This window comes from Paroedura picta, chromosome 3, assembly GCF_049243985.1.
Source record: "Paroedura picta isolate Pp20150507F chromosome 3, Ppicta_v3.0, whole genome shotgun sequence".
NCBI classification, from domain to species: Eukaryota; Metazoa; Chordata; class Lepidosauria; order Squamata; family Gekkonidae; genus Paroedura; species Paroedura picta.
This window is the reverse complement of record NC_135371.1, coordinates 172,367,576-172,385,947: the sequence shown is the minus strand read 5'-3', so window position 1 is coordinate 172,385,947 and position 18,372 is coordinate 172,367,576. Positions and strand designations below refer to the sequence as shown.

At 50.0% G+C, this 18,372-nt stretch overlaps 1 protein-coding gene across 14 annotated transcripts in view; it reads left to right on the top strand.

Moving 5' to 3' along the window:
• The window catches only part of PLXNB3 (plexin B3), an 81,045-nt gene that overhangs the window by 41,839 nt on the left and 20,834 nt on the right, over positions 1-18,372 (top strand). For all 14 annotated transcript variants that reach the window (XM_077329624.1, XM_077329620.1, XM_077329617.1 and 11 more), the window contains 7 exons: positions 1,135-1,336; positions 2,599-2,838; positions 5,884-6,045; positions 8,872-9,020; positions 9,126-9,226; positions 15,808-16,025; positions 17,513-17,691. In XM_077329624.1, coding sequence (XP_077185739.1) covers positions 1,135-1,336; positions 2,599-2,838; positions 5,884-6,045; positions 8,872-9,020; positions 9,126-9,226; positions 15,808-16,025; positions 17,513-17,691 — 1,251 coding nt within the window. The remainder of the gene's footprint in view (positions 1-1,134; positions 1,337-2,598; positions 2,839-5,883; positions 6,046-8,871; positions 9,021-9,125; positions 9,227-15,807; positions 16,026-17,512; positions 17,692-18,372) is intronic.

Sequence of the window (18,372 nt, the reverse complement as noted above, 5' to 3'; positions counted from 1 at the left end):
ACATAAAACATTTTGGAACATTTAGAAGAAGAAGAAGAAGAAGAAGAAGAAGTGTTGGTTCTTATATGCCGCTTTTCCCTACCCGAAGGAGGCTCAAAGCGGCTTACAGTCGCCTTCCCATTCCTCTCCCCACAACAGACACCCTGTGAGGGAGGGGAGGCTGAGAGAGCCCCGATATTACTGAAGAAGAAGAGTTGGTTCTTATATGCCGCTTTTCCCTACCCGAAGGAGGCTCAAAACGGCTTACAGTCACCTTCCCATTCCTTTACGTAGAACACTATCAATATCAATATAACAATAACAATAACATACCAACTAGAACAATTAGAGCAGTATTTCAACCATAACTTTGACACTCCCTTGGTAGGTTTGATCTCTCAGTCTGGCGGGGGGACGGACACCTGTAGATGTTATGGGTCAGTCGGCCCCACCAAATGCATGGTGGAGGAGCTCCCTTTTGCAGTCCCTGCAAAATTGTGAGAGTTTGGGGAGGGCCCTGATCTCCCCTGGGAGCTCATTCCACCAGGTGGGGGCCAGGACTGGAAAGGCCCTGGCCCTTGTTGAGGTCCGATGTGCCTCTTTAGGGCCAGGGATCCACAGCCTAAATTTAGAGTGTTAAACAAGGATATGGGAGATCCTTGTTCGAATCTCCATTCTGCCACAAAAGTTCGCTGACTGATCTTGGGTCGGTCACCTGTACACCCAGTCTAACCTGCATCGCAGGGTCGTTGTGAGGGTGAAATACAGGAAAGGAGAATGGCATTCTCAGCACTTGGGAGAAAGGCAGGGTATAAATACATTTCCTAAATAAAGCCTTACCCCTCAGCGTTTGAAATGACCCTGGGCAACTGCTGTTCGTTTGGCAAACCTATGTCTGTCCATGTCAGGACCTGTTTATTTCCACAGTGGGTTATATCATGCCTCCCTGGGCCTGTTTCAGGCTGAGATGGGCCACTGATCTGATCCAGCAGGACGCTTCTGATGTCCTTACGACTCACAGCTTCTCTCCTGGCTTGTCCCTCAGCGAGGGAGAAGAAGGGGTGGGAGGGGAGGAACACAGTGGAAACTGAGATCACCAGCAGTCACTAACTGCCTTCGCCATGTTTGAGCTCCTCCCCTGCTGGGTTTCCTCAGGGGCGGACGGATCATCTACGTGGAGGGGACCGACCTGGACGTCGTGCAGCAGCCGCTCATCAAAGCCGTCCTGAAGCCCGAGGAGGAAGCGGAGAGCGGTCTCAGCCGGAGGAAGAGAGACTGCGACACGCCCTCAGGCCCTCAGGCCGTGCTGACCCCAGCGTCCCCACGCCCTTGTGTGGAGGTGGGGGACCTGCTGGAGGTGAGTGCAGGGAGGGATGGAGGGAGGGGGTACCCATCTGCCGTCAGCCTAAAATGGCTGTCTACCGAACCAATAAGAGACAGAAAAAACCTGTCCCAAGGCTACTATAGATCAGGGGTAGTCAACCTGTGGTCCTCCAGATGTCCATGGACTACAATTCCCACGAGCCCCTGCCAGCGCACGCTGGCAGGGGCTCGTGGGAATTGTAGTCCATGGACATCTGGAGGACCACAGGTTGACTACCCCTGCGATAGATGTACTAAAATAATACAAAATAAATGAAGTAAAGATTTCTTCGTTCTTGTTTTAGATCGGTCCCGTTTTCAAATGGAAATTTTCCTCAACAGTTGTCCTTTGAATGTAAATGTCATGAACATCCAAATTGTGAAATTTAACCTAAAAAAGGATATAATCCTCTATTGAATAGTATATATATTGGCCTTTGGCTCTTCAATGCTAGTAATACCAACTGCTCCTGAAGAGCCAAAGGCCGATACATACACTGTATTATTCAATAGATTATATCTTTTTTAGGTTGAATTTCACAATTTGGATACTCATTTTGCATTCAAAGGACAACCGCTGAGGAAAATTTCCATTTGAAAACGGGACACATCTAGAAACCATTCTGGTTGGATCCTATACGAGAATAAACAAACAAGAACTAAGAACCCTTGACTTCATTTATTTTGTATAATAATTTTAGTACATCCATAGTAGCCTTGGGATAGGTTTTTCCTCTCTCTTACTGTGTTCACTACAAACCGTCCCACTTGTCTATATTTGCTTGAACCTCTGAACCAAGACAAAAGTTCGTGCGATGTTAGAGGGAGCCCACCTCCTCAAAAGAGCCTCTTGTGGCGCAGAGTGGTAAGGCAGCAGACATGCAGTCTGAAAGCTCTGCCCATGAGGCTGGGAGTTCAATCCCAGAAGCCGGCTCAAGGTCGACTCAGCCTTCCATCCTTCCGAGGTCGGTAAAATGAGTACCCAGCTTGGTGGGGGGTAAATGGTAATGACTGGGGAAGGCACTGGCAAAACACCCCGTATTGAGTCTGCCATGAAAACGCTGGAGGGCGTCACCCCAAGGGTCAGACATGATTCAGTGCTTGCACAGGGGATACCTTTACCTTTACCTCCTCAAACCACAGTTTGGGGACCACAAACCGAGGCATTTTTGCGGGAAGATTTGGTTCGTGCCCTGGTTCCGGCCCTTTCCTGCTCTGTTTTCCAAAATTTAAAAAATGTATCCCATCTGTCCTCAGTGCTGGGAACCCTGCTGTGCCAACTCGTCCACCCTCCTCCTCTGCCCGTCGCCCGCTGTGCCTCACGGCGCCCGCTTGCGCCACGTCCGCTTTGAACTGGATGGGCTCCACGTCCCCTTCAGCAACGCCAGCGGGGGCCACGATTTCACCTACCAGCCCAATCCCCAGCTGCGCTGGCCTGGCCGGGACTCCGGGAACCGCCCCTTCAGTCTGAAACCGGGCAACGTCTTGGACATAGAGGTGAGTCAAGGGATGGGGGCGAAACCTGACTCCACTGCTAGATGTCATCGGGCTGCTGTCCTGTGGGTCAGTCGGCACCTGGGGTGCTGCGTGCTGTTCTGGAGGCCTCGCTTCCGAAAGGAGAAGGGTGAGAGGAGAGCGGTGAGGATGATCCGGGGCCTGGGGACTAGGCCCTGTAAGGAAAGGACTTGGGAAGGTTCAGCCTGGAGAAGAGGAGGTGGAGAGCGGACAGGATGGCTCTCTTGAAGTATTTGAAAGGTGGTCACTTAGAGGAGGGCAGGGAAAGGATCCTGTGGGCAGCAGAGGAGAAGAGCCACAGTCATGGGTGCAAACTATTTGTAGAACGGCACTGGCTAGATGTCAGGAAAAAAATGTTCACAGAGTAGTTCAGCAGTGGAATTGGTTGCACCCCTCCCTGGCGGTCTTTCTTACTTACTTACTTACTTACTTACTTACTTACTTACTTACTTACTTACTTACTTACTTATTTAGATTTTTATACCGCCCTTCCCTACGGCTCTGGGCGGTTTACATAAAACATTTTAGAACGTTTACATAGAACAGCCTCTTCAAGCAGAGGCTGGACAGATCCATCTCCTGGATGCTTGACGCTGACTCTGCATTGATCAGGGGGTGGGCTAGACAGCCTTGATGGCCACTTCCCACTCTAGGATTCTAGGAGTCTAGTTCAGCCGTGGAAGGGGCTGCCTCAGGAGGTGGGGAGCTCCCCCTCACTGGCCGTCTTCAAGCAGCGGCTGGACAGATCCTTCTCCTGGATACTTTAGGCTGATCCTGCATTGAGCAGGGGGTGGGACTAGATGGCCTTTGTGGCCCCTTCCCACTCTAGGAGTCTAGTTCAGCAGTGGAAGGGGCTGCCTAAGAAGGTGGGGAGCTCCCCCTCACTGGCCGTCTTCAAGCAGCGGCTGGACAGAGACTTCTCCTGGATGCTTGAGGCTGATCCTGCATTGAGCAGAGGGTGGGACTAGATGGCCTGCATGGCCCCTTCCCACTTTGTGGTTCCATGATTCTATTAAGGTGGACAGAAAAACCAGAGAGTAAGGGAGGGAAGGGGATTCCTACAGACCAGTTTTCCAGAGAAATATTCTGTTCGGGTCCAGTAATTCAGCTTTGGTCCCTCTTCTATGTCTACCCACTACACTAGGGGCCCCAAACCTTTCTTTTTAAAGCCTGTGGAGTTCTGACACAGCATGGAAGGCTCAACCTCGGAGTGGCTGTCCCTAAATTGCCTTCCCGGGGGACAGAGCTAGTCACATTCCAATTCCCATCCCTTGGAACGATGTCACAGCAGAGAAGGGAGATGCCAGCACTGCCTCCCTCTTGGTGGTGAAAGGGCTGTTATCCGATCCTCAGACCTTCATATTTGACTGCTGATGAGAGTTTCTGGCCGGACGTACATCACACCGATCTTGGAAGATCATCGCTTATTCCCTATTTGCCACTGAGGTGCTGGTTCAAGGTGGTGATCTTAACATATAAAACAGGGGTATTCAGCCTGTGGTCCTCCAGATGTCCATGGACTACAATTCCCATGAGCCCCTGCCAGCATTTGCTGGCAGGGGCTCATGGGAATTGTAGTCCATGGACATCTGGAGGACCACAGGTTGAATACGCCTGATATAAAATCCTAAATCAGCCTTGTTCAACCTTTTGACCATGAAGGAATCCCTGAAATATTTGGGGGGCTTTGTGGAACCCCGGAAGGGGTGACACGGCCCTTCAGAGAAGTGGGCATGGAAGCCAGATGTAGGAGCCATTGATTGGTCAATTGATCATTTCCTGTTTCCATGGAGGAGAAAGAGATGAGGCCTGTACAGCAACAGGGAAGGGGGCTCTAGTAAGGTCTAGCAATCTCAGCAGCCGTGTTAACGTCTGAGAGAGGCTGCGTAACCCTTGGGGAGCTCTCCCTGGGAATCCTATCCTGGCTGGGACTCCCTGCCCTACTTTACTTTAGTTTCAGTTTGGTGTAGTGGTTAGGAGTGTGGACTTCTAATCCGGCATACCGGGTTTGATTCTGCACTCCCCCACATGCAGCCAGCTGGGTGACCTTGGGCTCGCCACGGCACTGATAAAACTGTTCTCTCAGGGCTCTCTCAGCCTCACTCACCTCACAGGGTGTCTGTTGTGGGGAGAGGAAGGGAAGGCGAATGTAAGCCACTTTGAGACTCTTCGGGTAGAGAAAAGCAGCATATAAGAATCAGCTCTTCTTAATATCAGGGCTTTCTCAACCTCACCTCCCTCACAGGGGTTCTGTTGTGGGGAGAGGAAAGGGAAGGCGAATGGAAGCCGCTTTGAGACTCCTTCGGGTAGAGAAAAGCGGCATATAAGAACCAATTCTTCTTCTTCTCTCCTTCTCCTCCTTACAAACACCTTTCCCTTCCTCTCCCCACAAAAGATACCTTGTGAGGTAGGTATGGCTGAGAGAGCTCTAAGAGAACTGGTCTGTGAGAACAGCTCTAAATGAACTGTGACGATACCAAGACCACCAATAGCTGTGATTGGCCCAGGGTCACCCAGCTGGCTCCTTCAGGGGGACTCCTTCAGGGGGAGAAAAACAGCATATAAGAACCAACTCTTCTTCTTCTTCCTTGAAGACCTGCCCGAGCACTGAGAACTCACAGAGAGAGCCTTCTTGCAGTCCCGCCTCTCAGAGGCACGGGGAGCATTGACATGCAGGAGGGCCTTCTCTATGGCGGCCCTCAGAATTTGGAACAGCCTCCTTTGGGCCTATATTATATCATTTTCGGCGCCTGGTTAAAACACACCTTCTCACCCAGGCCTTTGACATCTAGTTTCTTCTGTGGGCTGACCTGCCAGGGTGGGAAGGAGGGAGGGGGTTGTGTTTTAAATCCTTTAATGTATTTCATCTTGGGTTTATATCCTGCATCGTGGGTTTATACACCTGGACCTTCAGGTGTAGGTGCAGGATATAAACCCACCAATTAAATAAACAAATACAGCACAGTGCCCAGCCTGAAAGGCTGATCCGCTTTGTTACATGTGGATTCTCTTTCTCTGCCCCTCTAGGGAGACGGTCTGACCCTGGGCATCAGCAAGGAGGAAGTCACGGTCATCATCGGCACCAGCATCTGTACCGTCAAGACCCTCACCCTGACCCATTTGTACTGTGAGCCCCCCCTGGAGCCCCCGCAGCCACTGAATGCTTCTTCCGTGCTGCCAGAATTCATTGTGAGTTGACACGCCGAGAAAGTGGCAGAGGAAATGTGTTTGTTCGCAGCCCAGTCAGTTTATGCAGCCAAGGGACTGTTTTGTTCCTCCTCCCAGGCTTGAGGTTCCCAATATCCAGGTGGGGAGCAGTGACTTCATGGGATCTCGCCTGACCTCCAGGCGACAGAGATCACTTCCCCTGCAGAAAATAGCCTCTTTGAAAGGTGGACTGTGCAGCATCTTATCCCAATGAAATTCCCTTCCAAAACCTGCCCTCCTAAGGCTCCACCTTCCAAAGTCTCCGCCCTGAGACCCCAAGAGAGGGCCGGGATATAAATTAAATATCTGTTCCGCTTAATATTTCTGGTAAGGGCTTGGAGGAGGAGCTGGTCTCGTGGCTTAAGTGCCACTCAGCACTTAACACCCACTCACGGTGGCTGTCCCACCCCTGAGTGCCTCCTCCTCCAACCGGCTTGCCTGTCTGTCCAGCGGCCAGCCAATCGCCTTCCATCCCCCACCCCTGATCACCCCCTCCTCCTTCCACTTCCCTCTGAGGCTCGGAGGCTGCAGATCCGTGCCGTGTGAGAGCTGCCCTTGCCGGTGAGTTCCCTAAAAGCTGCCTGCAGCCTTTCCAGGTCCTGGGGGGAAATGACAATTACCCGTTGTATTCCTGGATGCAACGGGCTTGGCCCCTGGTTTAAATATATAATCATCATCATCTAAAAATCCCAGGGCGATTGGAGGATCTTTTGTAGCCCCAAACATCCTCTCCTGTTAAGCAAGTCTGTAAGGATTAGTTGGCCTCCTTGCACGCCCTTGCGTTTGCATAATTACAAAGGATTTTGTGCCGGTGATCCCGGATGGAGATTAGAATTCCCACTCCACCCATCTCGTGCACAAACGTTTTGCCGATCCTCACAAGGTCATACTAGGTTTTTAATGCCAATTTTTATTCAGCTTGGCCCGGGGGGGGGGGTGGGATACCCATCCACACAACAGCCTTGCGAGGTAGATCGAGATAGAGCGTTCGTCTGTCTGGAGCAGCGGAAAAGAGCGAGATCGGCATGGTGGGACAAGAGGCAGAGTTGAACGGAGAAACCCCGGGAAAAAACCGATTTATATACATTCATGTACAAGGGATCTTCACGCCATGGATAAGTTTTGGTTTAATCTCTGTGAAAGAACCCTTGCATAGTTTTATGGCTGGGGGTCACCGCAACATGAGGAACTGGATTAAAGGGTCGTGGCATTAGGAAGGTTGAGAACCACTGATCTATTGGTAGACCATGCCCCCCCTCTCCGAGGACATTCAGATTGTCCAATACGCACAAACTGGTGATCGCTGGTGCAAAAGAAGCACGGCTGGTCTCATCTAGGGCTAGGATGGAATGAACTCACATAAAAGTGAAGGGCCCTGAAAGAAATGGGTCAGTTCTGCAGGGCCTGTAAGATGGAGCTTTTCCACCAGGTATTTGGTTGGGGGCGATGAATAGAAAGACAACTCCAATTAAACATTTCAGCTCCTTCTGTATAGATCCCACAACCCTCCCCTGTAAACTGAAACAGTTTGGCTGCAGCTGGTAAGACGAATATGACTTTTTTAAAAGATGTTTTTTAAAGTTTTAATATTATATGTCCAATTCTATTTATGATCCGTGTCTTATAAACAATGTTGGAGCTGCCCTAAGCCGGCACGCTGGGAGGGGTGGAGTACAAATTGAAAAATAAATAAACAGAAAGCCATATTTAACGCTCCCGAGGAGTTCCAAATATACATGTCCCACCCACCCCACTTCTCCAAGTTCTTTGGATCGGAGATTAAACCCTGATTGGGAGTTGGCCAAGCCAAGTCTTTATTATTACGGTACTAGACCAGTAGTCAAATTACAAGATACATAAAAACATCTGGCATTAACAAGAATCATTGATAGCTAAAATATTATAAAATATTAAAACATTCCAGCTATAAGAATCATTATAAGAACCAGCACTTCTTCTTCAGTAATATCAGGGCTCCCTCAGCCTCCCCTCCCTCACAGGGTGTCTGTTGTGGGGAGAGGAAAGGGAAGGCGAATGGAAGCCGCTTTGAGACTCCTTTGGGTAGAGAAAAGCGGCATATAAGAACCAACTCTTCTTCTTTTCAGTAATATCAGGGCTCTCTCAGCCTCCCCTCCCTCACAGGGTGTCTGCTGTGGGGAGAGGAAAGGGAAGGCGAATGGAAGCCGCTTTGAGACTCCTTTGGGTAGAGAAAAGCGGCATCTAAGAACCAACTCTTCTTCTTCAGTAATATCAGTGCTTTCTCAGCCTCCCCTCCCTCACAGGGTGTCTGTTGTGGGGAGAGGAAAGGGAAGGTGACTGTAAACCGCTTTGAGCCTCCTTCGGGTAGAGAAAAGCGGCATATAAGAACCAACTCTTCTTCTTCAGTAATCTCAGGGCTCTCTCAGCCGCCCCTCCCTCACAGGGTGTCTGTTGTGGGGAGAGGAAAGGGAGAGGGATTGTAAGCCTCTTTGAGACTCCTTCGGGTAGAAAAAAGCGGCACATAAGAACCAACTCTTCCTCTTCTTCCACATGTTAATTCTTTTTTCATGTGCCATCAGCGGCCAGCTAGACCTTGACACAAATCCTTTTCTTGCTGCTGGCATAAGCTAAAGAACGGTGCCCCTTCTGGGCTCAGCATTCTCAACTGCATGCTGAACTCTCTGTGCCATTCCCATCTTGCCGTGCCCTGCCGTGAAGGATGCCTGCCATGGTGACTGCCAAAACCTCGGGGACTAAATCTACCATATCACGGACCCACAGTCCAGAAAACTCACACCAACCCCTTCAGCCCTGCCCTTATCTTCCCAGGTGCAGATGGGAAACCTGCGCCTGGACCTCGGCCGAGTTCACTACGACACGGAGCCCCCGTCCCGCTTCCCCCCCGAAGCCCAGATTGGGTTGGGGGTGGGTGCGGCTGTGCTGGCGTTCGTGGTGTTGCTGCTCATCCTCATGTACAGGTAAACCTGGAGGTACTTTTGCGCCGGGGGGGGGTGGGGGCTGGCCCTCTTGTGCTGTCTTTAACGCTGTCTTTCTCGCCGGCTGTCCGTGTCCTGCTCCGTCAGGCGGAAGAGCAAACAAGCACTGCGGGATTACAAGAAGGTCCTGGTGCAGCTAGAAAACCTGGAAATCAGCGTGGGGGACCAGTGTCGCAAGGAATTCACAGGTACAGGGCGAAGCCATTGCCTCGGTTTATTTCTTATTTATCCTGCCTTCATGAGAACATCAGGGGAGCACTGCTGGGTCAGACCAGTGAAATTCCATCCAGTCCAGCCTCCCATCTCACACAGTGGCCAACCAGTTCCTCTGGAGGGCCAACAACAGGGCAGAGAGGCCGAGGCCTTCATAAGAACACCAGGGGAGCACTGCTGGATCAGACCAGTGATCCACCTAATCCAGCACCCTGTTTCAAACAGTGGCCAACCAACAACAGGGCAGAGAGGTTGAGGACTTCATAGGAACATCAGGAGAGCCCTGCTGGGTCAGTCCATCCAGTCCAGCATCCTGCCTCACACAGTGGACAGCCAGTTCCTCTGGATGTCCAACAGCAGGGCTTAGAGGTCAAGGCCTTCCCCGGTTGTTGCCCCCTGGCTCTGAGATTCAGAGGATTAGTGCCTCTGGATCCGGAGGTTCCCCTCAGTCACCATGGCTAGTTGCCACTAATAGACATATCCTCTATGAACCTGTCTAATCTCCTTTTCATCTTTTGCTGAAGGAGCCTCAGAGTTTGCTTTGTCAAGGAGAAGGTAGAGTTGTGAAGGGACATCAAGTCATGACCCTGGTAGGATTTTCAAGGCAAGAGACATTCAGAGTAGGGAATGTGTGATTCGGATTGGATCAGTTGAAAAGGACCCGAATCAGATCTGATTCGGACACGAATACACCGAATCTAGTTCGAATCGCCATTCCCTAAGAAGTTTAAATGGCCGAATCAACTTCATTCAAATTGCTGAATGCCAATTTGGCAGGATGCGCTGATTCAAACAAGCAGCCATTTAAACTTTAAAGAGGAAAGGGGGTAAATTCCCCTGTTTATCTTTTCAAGGCTTTGGGGCGGGCGGGGGGGGACCTTGAGGTACAGGCACCAAAATCGCAGCATGGCTGCAAGAGGCGCTCCTCAAAAGAACCCCCAAGTTCCAAAAAGTTTGCAAAAGGATAAAATCATTATTTCCTATGATGGGAGTTTACAGATAGATCAGAGAGAATTCCCATAGACTTTAACGGCGCTGTTGGGTTCAGGGGTGCTGAATCGATTCAGCCATATCCAAAAAGACTATGGGTGATTCGGACGAATCAGATTTGATCTGAAGCTGAAACCGTCTGAATCTTTTTTTTTTTTTTTTTGCACATCCCTAGTCCAGAAGTTGTTTGCCCTTCCCTGCCTCTGGGTTGTGACTCTGGGCTTCCCTGCTAGCACGAGCCAACCCTGCTTAGCCTCAGAGATCTGGGCTAAATATTCGGAAGAAGAATGGAAAGACGAGATAACCTTAACCCTTTCCTTCCTTGCTGTTGCCTTCATGGAGAAGGCATATTTATGTGAGCCATAAGTACACCAGGGTGGAGTTATGCGTGCATGTAAGTTACAACAGCAAGCATAAAATTGGAGGAGGGGGGGGTTTGGAGGCTGCCTTTTATTCCCTTTCCCCGCACTCTCCTAAAGCGCTACTTTGGCAAAAGTAAAACTAGTTTATTTTATTCATTTATTTATGTTTGGATTTATATAATCGCCGCGCTCGGAAAACCGGCTCGTGGCGGTTTACAATCTTATTTGGTCTGAAGCTGAAACCGTCTGAAACTTTTTTTTCTTGCACCCTTTTTTCCCTTCCGTCTTCTCACTGACAAAGCAAGCTGAGGCTCCTTCAGCAAAAAGACGAGGGGTTTCAAAAATTCCTTAGCATAAAAAATCACAGTACTATAGAGTGGGAAAGGGCCATACGGTTTGGTGTCGTGGTTAGGAGTGCGGACTTCTAATCTGGCATGCCGGGTTCGATTCTGCACTCCCCCACATGCAGCCAGCTGGGTGACCTTGGGCTTGTCACAGCCCTGATAAAGCAGTTCTGACCGAGCAGGAATATCAGGGCTCTCTCAGCCTCCCCTCCCTCACAGGGTGTCTGATGTGGGGAGAGGAATGGGAAGGCGACTGGAAGCCGCTTTGAGACTCCTTCGGGTAGGGAAAAGCGGCATATAAGAACCAGCTCTTCTTCTTCTTCAGTAATATCAGGGCTCTCTCAGCCTCACCCACCCCACAGGGTGTCTGTTGTGGGGAGAGGAATGGGAAGGCGACTGTAAGCCGCTTTGAGCCTCCTTCGGGTAGGGAAAAGTGGCATATAATAACCAACTCTTCTTCTTCTTCTTCTTCTTCTTCTTCTTCTTCTTCTTCTTCTTCTTCTTCTTCTTCTTCTTCTTCTTCTTCTTCTTCTTCATACGGGCTGTCCAGTTGAACCCCCTGTTCAAGGTAGGATCAGCCTCAAGCAGCCAGGAAGAATAGACTGACAGTGAAGGGGTGCTCACCACCTCCTTGACAAGAAAAAGCCTTTAATGGGCAGTGGATAACTAAGCATTATTTGTGATTATGAGCTGTGAGAGAATGTGGAAGGCCGTGCCTTGGAACAGCAAACGGAGATCTGTTACTGCCCTGTCTGGTGTATCGTTTTGTCTTATAACCGTTACTGAGATACGAAAAGGCTCTCATTTGTTCTCATTGCGTTGGTCAACAAGCAAGAGTTTTCCTATCAAACATTGTGGCTTCAGATGTTCTATGTACACAGAGGGAGAAGGACATAATGAAGCATGCGGCAGTTGGGTTGCCAGGCATTGCTCCCTGGCAACTAGTAGAGGGTCGGCTGGAAGGAGGTAGGCCCTTGTTGTTGTTGTTATGTGCGAAGTCGTGTCCGACCCATCGCGACCCCATGGACAATGATCCTCCAGGCCTTCCTGTCCTCCACCATTCCCCGGAGTCCATTTAAGTTTGCACCTACTGCTTCAGTGACTCCATCCATCCACCTCATTCTCTGTCGTCCCCTTCTTCTTTTGCCCTCGATCTCTCCCAGCATTAGGCTCTTCTCCAGGGAGTCCTTCCTTCTCATGAGGTGGCCAAAATATTTGAGTTTCATCTTCAGGATCTGGCCTTCTAAAGAGCAGTCAGGGCTGATCTCCTTGAGGACTGACCGGTTTGTTCGCCTTGCAGTCCAAGGGACTCGCAAGAGTCTTCTCCAGCACCAGAGTTCAAAAGCCTCAATTCTTTGACGCTCGGCCTTCCTTATGGTCCAACTTTCGCAGCCATACATTGCAACTGGGAAGACCATAGCCTTGACTAAACGCACTTTTGTTGGCAGGGTGATATCTCTGCTTTTTAGGATGCTGTCTAAATTTGCCATAGCTTTCCTCCCCAGGAGCAAGCGTCTTTTAATTTCTTTGCTGCAGTCCCCATCTGCAGTGATCTTGGAGCCCAGGAAAATAAAATCTGTCACTATCTCCATTTCTTCCCCTTCTATTTGCCATGAATTGAGAGGGCCGGATGCCATGATCTTTGTTTTCTTGATGTTGAGTTTCAAGCCAACTTTTGCACTCTCCTTCTTCACCCGCATCAACAGGCTCTTTAGTTCCTCTTCACTTTCTGCCATTAGAGTGGTATCATCTGCATATCTGAGGTTGTTGATATTTCTCCCTGCAATCTTGATCCCAATTTGTGACTCCTCTAATCCCGCATTTCTCATGATGTGCTCTGCATACAAGTTAAATAGGCAAGGCGACAGTATACAGCCTTGCCGAACTCCTTTCTCAATTTTGAACCAGTCAGTGATTCCATGTTCAGTTCTCACTGTTGCTTCTTGACCTGCATATAAATTTCTCAAGAGACAAATAAGATGCTCTGGTATTCCCATCTCTTTAAGAACTTGCCACAATTTGTTGTGCTCCACACAATCAAAGGCTTTAGCATAGTCAATGAAGCAGAAGTAGACGTTCTTCTGGTACTCCCTAGCTTTCTCCATGATCCAGCGTATGTTGGCAATTTGATCTCTAGTTCCTCTGCCTCTTCGAAATCCTGCCTGTACTTCTGGAAGTTCTCGGTCCACATATTGCTGGAGCCTAGCTTGTAGGATTTTGAGCATAACTTTGCTAGCATGAGAAATTAGTGCAATGGTGCGGTAGTTTGAACATTCTTTGACATTGCCCTTCTTTGGGATTGGAATGTAAACTGACCTTTTCCAATCCTGTGGCCATTGTTGAGTTTTCCAAATTTGCTGGCATATTGAGTGTAGCACTTTTACTGCATCGTCCTTTAAGATTTTGAATAGTTCAACTGGAATGCTGTCACTACCACTAGCTTTATTGTTGCTCAGACTTCCTAAGGCCCATTTGACTTCACATTCCAGGATGTCTGGCTCCAGGTCAGTAACTACCCCACTGTGGTCATCAGGGATGTTAAGCTCGCTCTTGTATAGTTCTTCTGTATAATTTTGCCACCTTTGTTTGATCTCTTCTGCTTCTGTGAGGTCCCTACCATTTTGGTCCCTTATCATACCCATCTTTGCATGAAACGTTCTCTTCATATCTCCAATTTTCTTGAAAAGATCTCTGGTCCTCCCCATTCTATTGTTTTCTTCTATTTGCTTGCACTGTTCATTTAAGAAGGCATTCTTATCTCTTCTAGCTTTTCTCTGGAATTCTGCATTCAGTTGGGTGTATCTTTCTCTTTCTCCCTTGCCTTTCACTTCCCTTCTCTCCTTAGCTATTTGTAAAGCTTCCTCAGACAGCCATTTTGATTTCTTGCATTTCTTTTTCTTTGGGATGGTTTTAGTTGCTACCTCTTGTACAATGTTACGAACCTCCGTCCATAGTTCTTCAGGCACTCTGTCTATCAGATCTAATTCCTTAAATCTATTTGTCACCTCCACTGTGTATTCGTCGGGGATATGATTTAGTTCATACCTGAGTGGCCTAGTGCTTTGCCCTACTTTCTTCAATTTAAGCTTAAATTTTGCAACAAGAAGCTCATGATCTGAACCACAATCAGCTCCTGGTCTTGTTTTTATTGACTGGATAGAACTTTTCCATCTTTGGCTGCAGAGCACATAGTCAATCTGATTTCTGTGTTGACCGTCTGGTGATGTCCATGTGTAGAGTCGTCTCTTGGGTTGCTGGAAAAGAGTGTTTGCTATGACCATTGTATTCTCTTGACAAAATTCTACCAGCCTGTGCCCTGCTTCATTTTGTACTCCAAGGCCAAACTTGCCTGTTATCCCGGTTATCTTTTGGCTTCCTACTTTAGCATTCCAATCCCCCATGATGATAAGCACATCATTTTTGGGCGTTGCTTCTAGAAGGTGTTGTAGGGCTTCATAGAACTGATCAACTTCATCCTCTTCAGCAGCAGTGGTTGGGGCGTAGACCTGGATCACTGTGATGTTGAATGGTTTGCCTTGGATTCGAACTGAGATCATTCTGTCATTTTGGGGATTGTATCCCAAGACTGCTTTTCCTACTCTCTTATTGATTATGAAGGCTACTCCATTTCTTCTGCGAGATTCTTGTCCACAGTAGTATACCTGATGGTCATCTGAATTAAATTCACCCATTCCTGTCCATTTTAGTTCACTGATTCCTAAAATGTCGATGTTCAGTCTACTCATTTCTTGTTTAACCACGTCCAGCTTGCCTTGATTCATGGATCTGACGTTCCAGGTTCCTATGGAATAAAAATCTTTACAGCATCGGACTGTCTTTTCGCCACCAGTTACTTCCACAACTGAGCGTCCTTTCGGCTTTGGCCCAGCCGCTTCATTCATTCTGGCGCTACTCGTACTAGCCGTCTGCTCATCCCCAGTAGCATATTGGACACCTTCCGACCTGAGGGGCTCATCTTCCAGCGTCATATCGTTATGCCTATTGGAACTGTCCATAGAGTTTTCATGGCAAAGATACTGGAGTGGTTTGCCATTTCCTTCTCCAGTGGATCACCTTTTGTCAGAGCTCTCAGCTATGACCTGTCCGTCTTGGGTGGCCCTGCACGGCATAGCTCATAGCTTCACTGAACTACGCAAGCCCCCTTGCCACAACAAGGCAGCGATCCTTGAAGGGGGGAGGTAGGCCCTGGAGAAATTTTTTTTAAGTGTTCTGTGGAAGTTCTGACCAAAGAGCCTCTAGTGATTCCTAGAGCTACATGAACGTTATGACCATAGAGTTTCTGATGATTCCTAGAGCTGCAGGGATGTTTTGACATGGAGTTTCTGGATTCCTAGAACTACCTGGATGTTCTAACCATAGAATTTCTGTTGATTCTTAGAGCTACATGGATGCTCTGACCCTAGAGTTTCTGGAGATTCCTAGAGTGACATGGACATCTGACCAGACAGTTTCTGGTGATTCCTAGAGCTGCATGGACGTTATGACCATAGCGTTTCCGATAATTCCTAGAGCTGCATGAATGTTATGACCATAGAGTTTTCGATGATTCCTAGAGCTGCAGGGATGTTTTGAGCATAAAGTTTCTGGTGATTCCTAGAGCTACATGGACGTTCTGACCATAGAGTTTCTGGATTCATAGAACTACCTGGATGTTCTGACCATAGAGTTTCTGGAGATTCCTAGAGTGACATGGACGTCTGACCATACAGTTTCTGGTGATTCCTAGAGCTACCTAGACGTTCTGACCATAGAGCTTCTGGTGATTCCTAGAGCTACATGAAAGTGACATCTATGTTTTTCTTCTCCCGTCCCATACAACCACCCTCTTCTGTCCTTCAGACCTGATGACGGAAATGACTGACCTGAGCGGAGAGCTAGAGGGCTCTGGGATCCCGTTCCTGGACTACAACACCTACGCCCAGCGGGTCTTCTTCCCTGGGCAGGGAGGTGCCCTCTTACGGCGGGGGCTGGACCTGCCCGAGGGGCGCCGTGCCACGGTGGAGCAAGGCCTGGGCCAGCTCTCCAACCTGCTGAACAGCAAAGTGTTCCTGCTGACGGTGGGCACTCAGGGGAGGAGAGGTAGATGGTGGAAGGCTCTTGGGCTGGCCGGTAAATCTCATGCCCCCCTGTCTGGGCGCCCCTTAACAGGCGGATCTGGGGCCGCAGATTGTGTGCGTGTGCAGAGTAGAGTTCAGAAGTTGCAATCAGCACTATCAGAGCTGTGATGAGCCCAAGGGCACCCAGCTGGATGCATGCGGAGAAGCAGGGAATCAAACCTGGCTTGCCAGTTGAGAAGCTGCTGCACTTAACCACTACGCCACGCTGGCCCCTTGCCATGTTCAGTGAAAGAGCCTCTGCTTGGCAGGCAGAAGGTCCCTGGTTCAGCCCCCAGCATCTCCAGCTAAAAGGACCAGGCAGGAGGGGATGGGAAAGGCCTTGGCCTGAGACCCTGGCTCAGTGGCAGAGCCTCTGCTTGGCAGGCAGAAGGTCCCAGGTTCAATCCCCGGCATCTCCAGTGAAAAGGACCAGGCAGGAGGGGATGGGAAAGGCCTTGGCCTGAGACCCTGGCTCAGTGGCAGAGCCTCTGCTTGGCAGGCAGAAGGTCCCAGGTTCAACCCCCGGCATCTCCAGTTAGAAGGACCAGGCAGGAGGGGATGGGGAAGACCTTGGCCTGAGACCCTGGCTCAGTGGCAGAGCCTCTGCTTGGCAGGCAGAAGGTCCCAGGTTCCATCCCCGGCATCTCCAGTTAAAAGGACCAGGCAGGAGGGGATGGGAAAGACCTTCACCTGAGACCCTGGCTCAGTGGAGGAGCTTGTGCTTGACTTGCGAAACGTCCTGGGTTCAGTCCTTGGCATTTCCACCTGAAAGGACCAGGCAGTAGGCACCCTTGAGAGTCACTGCCAGACTGAGTAGGCAGAAAAGACCTTGATGATGGACCAAGAGTCTCATTCGTTATAAAGTCAGCTTCATGCGTGTTCATGTGCAAGGAGAGAGGAACTAAAAGTCCAGGGTCAGGTGGAGCCACAGCGATGTGAGAGCTCTCTTACGTCTCGCAGCCTGGCAGCTGCATAGTTGTGTGTGTTGTACATTGTAGTTTGTCAGTCTGGGCACATGGAGTTGGTTTCCACCTCTGGGAAAGGAAGACAGTCGTGTTAAGTTGCAGGGGACTGACCGTCGCCCTTTAGAGCAGGGGTAGTCAAACTGCGGCCCTCCAGATGTCCATGGACTACAATTCCCAGGAGCCCCCTGCCAGCTTTTGCTGGCAGGGGGCTCCTGGGAATTGTAGTCCATGGACATCTGGAGGGCCGCAGTTTGACTACCCCTGCTTTAGAGTTTCTAGGGTGGTTTGCTGTGGCCTGCCTCCATGTAGCACCCCAGATCTCCCATCCAAGGGCCAACCAGGGCCGACCCTGCTTAGCTTCTAAGCTAAAACGAGATCGTATTAGCCAGGGCTACCCAGGTCAGGGCAAAGGAGAGGCCTGGGAAAGGGGGTATATTGGAGAACAGCGGGTGAGTTTTGACAGCTCTTCCCTCTTCCTCCCAGTTAATCCGCACGCTGGAGGCCCAGCCTACGTTCTCGCAGCGGGATCGGTGCCACGCAGCGTCGCTTCTCTCTCTGGCGCTGCACGGGCGCCTGGAGTACCTGACGGACATCATGCAGACCCTGCTGAGTGATCTGGTCGCCCACTGCGTGGCTCGCAACCCCAAGCTCATGCTTCGCAGGTAGGTCCCCCGATCTTGGCACGGGATTTCTCTCGTTTTGCAGGGGAAGTCCTGAACAGGGGATGTTCTGTGAAGCCTCCAGAAAGTAAGGACACCCCATTGTGGAAAGCGGGTGCCCACGGATCTGGTGGAAGGATCCCTAGTAGTGCTGGGAACTGCCCCAGATCGTACCCTATTAGCCAGATTTGATCCTCTTAGCTGGCTACTAGAACAAAAGGACATATGTTTGCTGTTATCACGTGTGTATATAATTAACTCAGGGGCAGAGCCTCTGCTGGGCATGCAGAAGGTCCCAGGTTCAATCCCCGGCATCTCCAGTTAGAAGGACCAGGCAGGAGGGGATGGGAAAGACCTTGGCCTGATACCCTGGCTCAGTGGCAGAGCCTCTGCTTGGCAGGCAGGAGGTCCCAGGTTCAATCCCTGACATCTCCAGTTAGAAGGACCAGGCAGGAGGGGATGGGAAAGACCTTGGCCTGAGACCCTGGCTCAGTGGCAGAGCCTCTGCTTGGCAGGCAGGAGGTCCCAGGTTCAATCCCTGACATCTCCAGTTAGAAGGACCAGGCAGGAGGGGATGGGAAAGACCTTGGCCTGAGACCCTGGCTCAGTGGCAGAGCCTCTGCTTGGCAGGCAGGAGGTCCCAGGTTCAATCCCTGACATCTCCAGTTAGAAGGACCAGGCAGG